Raw genomic sequence first — 2,828 nt, forward strand, 5'->3', positions numbered from 1 at the left:
GCACCGGGCGGCCGGCGGTGAATCCCGCCGCACCGAGGTGCCAGCAACTTTGTTGACTAAATTCCTGAACCCGCCTGAACCGCGAAGCTAAAAATAACCAGCGCTCCCGCGCAGCGCCCGGCCAGGCCGCGCAGCGTCACCCGTGTTGAGAGGCCGGAATGTCCCGGCGCCACTAGGCTAGTAGGCTGGACGCGGGCTCCCCGATGGACAGACGGAAAAAATCCTGGGAGGGGGCTGTGGGATCACGGCCAGTCGGCGGCAGGAGGACGAGGTCACCGAGGAGCACCCCCTGCTCCCCGAGACTCTTGCCACTCCGTGGCGGACGCGAGGCCTCGGAGGCCGCAGGCCCCTGCGCGCCCCTGGCGCCCCAGCTCCTGCCCGTGCAGCCCCCCGAGGCGGCCACCAGAGGGCCCTGCCCCTCCTCTGCTGGGCGGCGGGTCACCACCCCTTCCCACAGCTGTTCCCCGCAGGAGATTGACAGCTGGGCTCACGGTTGCCATGGGGATATGCAAACGAAGTGACGGATCTGGGGCTCTTATTGGCCCGGAGGCGCGTACTCCTCCCAGAGAGGCGGGCCCAGACGGCCGGCCCTATAAAGGGGTGCGCGCGGCGCGGAGCTTGGCAGTAGAGGCGGGGCCGGCCGTGCGCGGGCGGAGCGCGGGGACCCCGAGCAGCCCGAGGCGGTGGCTGCACAGCCGCCTGCCCGGCTATCGCCGGGCCGCTGGCGGGGGGAACAAGGGACCGCGGCCGGCCTGCATCCACCGGGGAGCAACCCAGGGTTGCGCGAGAGGCCCTACCGGCGGCGTCCCCATTGGCTACCCCAGAGTTGGCCGCGTGAAACTTTTCGCCTCTCGCTTCGGCTCGAAGCCCGCGCCCCTCGCCGCCCGGACCCACCGCCCGTGGGAAGCGAAGGGGGGGGAGAGGCCCGCGGCTCGCCCCCCCCCGCCCCGCCTCCCGTCGGGGCTCAGCCGGGCGAGGCTGTGGGGCCCCCCAGGCGATGGCCGCGGAGCTGGCGATGGGCGCCGAGCTGCCCAGCAGCCCGCTGGCCATCGAGTACGTGAACGATTTCGACCTGATGAAGTTCGAGGTGAAGAAGGAGCCGCCCGAGGCCGAGCGCTTTTGCCACCGACTGCCGCCCGGCTCGCTGTCCTCGACGCCGCTCAGCACGCCTTGTTCCTCCGTGCCCTCTTCGCCCAGCTTCTGCGCGCCCAGCCCCGGCACCAGCGGCGGCGCGGGGGGCGGCGGCGGCGCGGCGCAGGCCGGGGCCGCCCCGGGGCAGGCGAGTGGGGGCCCCGGAGCCGTCGGGGGCGCCTCGGGGAAGCCGGCGCTGGAGGATCTGTACTGGATGAGTGGCTACCAGCACCACCTTAACCCCGAGGCGCTCAACCTGACGCCCGAGGACGCGGTGGAGGCGCTCATCGGAAGCGGCCACCACGCTGGGCACCACGGCGCGCACCACCCAGCGGCCGCTGCGGCCTACGAGGCCTTTCGGGGCCAGGGCTTCACGGGCGGCGGCGGCGCGGACGACATGGGCGCCGGCCACCACCACGGAACCCACCACACCGCCCACCACCACCACCACCACCACGCCGCCCACCACCATCACCACCACCACCACGGCGGCGCGGGCCACGGCGGCGGCGGCACTTCCCACCACGTGCGCTTGGAAGAGCGCTTCTCCGACGACCAGCTGGTGTCCATGTCCGTGCGCGAGCTGAACAGGCAGCTCCGCGGCTTCAGCAAGGAGGAGGTCATCCGGCTGAAGCAGAAGCGGCGCACGCTCAAGAACCGCGGCTACGCGCAGTCGTGCCGCTTCAAGCGGGTGCAGCAGCGGCACATTCTGGAGAGCGAGAAGTGCCAGCTTCAGAGCCAGGTGGAGCAGCTGAAGCTGGAGGTGGGGCGCCTGGCCAAGGAGCGGGACCTGTACAAGGAGAAATACGAGAAGCTGGCCGGCCGGGGCGGCCCCGGGGGCGCGGGCGGGGCCGGCTTTCCGCGGGAGTCCTCGCCGCCGCAGGCCGGGCCCGGCGGGGCCAAGGGCGCGCCCGACTTCTTCCTGTGAGCGCGGGGCCAGGAGCCCGCGCCACCGCGGAGTAGAGGCTCGCGCGGGTGGCCGGGGGCCTGGACTTGGACTCCGCAGCTCAGGGCGAGGACGCACGGCCGGGCCGAGCCTCCCCAGCGCGCCGGCCCCCGCGTGAGTGCCACCGCCTCCGGCCGAGCCGGCCCCGCGCGCCTCGTCTGCAGGAGCCGGACAGAGGCCCGTCCCTCGGCGCGGCCTCCTCGCTCCCGGCCTGCGCACCTCCCGGGTCGCCGTCCCGACTCTGCTCCAATTCCTCTGCTCGGAGCACGGCGACTCCCAGGAAGCTGGACCGGGTCGAAGTCCTTCCTGGCGTCCGCTTATACATACGTGGAGCGCGGTTGTGCGCCCGACCTCACCCGGACCGCCGCGGGCAGCCCGCGCCGCCCTGCACTCTTGGTCTCCTTTCTTTCGGCCTCCCTACCCAGACCTTTTGTACTCCTTTTTGAAGCGGTCTTATTTTCGAAGTATTTGTATTTATTTTGCTCCGTGATCAGAAAAGGAAACCCCGGAGAAAGCTCCCTTCTTCCCTCCGCGGTTGCCCTCGGATGTCCGCGTGTCCCAGCATGTGTCGCTCGCTCGGAGGGTCCCGGACCCTGCCTGCCCGCTTGCCCGCCTGCCCCCCACCCTGCCACTGGTGTCCCCTAGAGATTGACGCGGAGGAGCATTATCTAAGCTGTGTTCAGTCCTGCTGCCCTACTGTACTCCACGGGGGTGGGGGGGGGGGAGGAGGGGGGAGCTGGCCGGGACTCCC

General features: G+C 71.5%; 1 protein-coding gene across 1 annotated transcript; it reads left to right on the forward strand.

Annotated features, from left to right (window-relative positions):
* The first annotated feature begins 997 nt into the window (after positions 1-997).
* On the forward strand, positions 998-2,059 carry MAFA (MAF bZIP transcription factor A). The gene has a single exon (XM_061122780.1). It carries the CDS (start codon positions 998-1,000, stop codon positions 2,057-2,059), a length of 1,062 nt encoding a protein of 353 aa, XP_060978763.1.
* Positions 2,060-2,828: the final 769 nt, after the last annotated feature.

Source organism: Dama dama, chromosome 21 (genome assembly GCF_033118175.1).
Source record: "Dama dama isolate Ldn47 chromosome 21, ASM3311817v1, whole genome shotgun sequence".
NCBI lineage: Eukaryota > Metazoa > Chordata > Mammalia > Artiodactyla > Cervidae > Dama > Dama dama.

Coding starts and splice junctions, on each gene's coding strand:
- MAFA (XM_061122780.1), top strand. CDS start 998: ATGGCCGCGGAGCTGGCGATGGGCGCCGAGCTGCCCAGCAGCCCGCTG.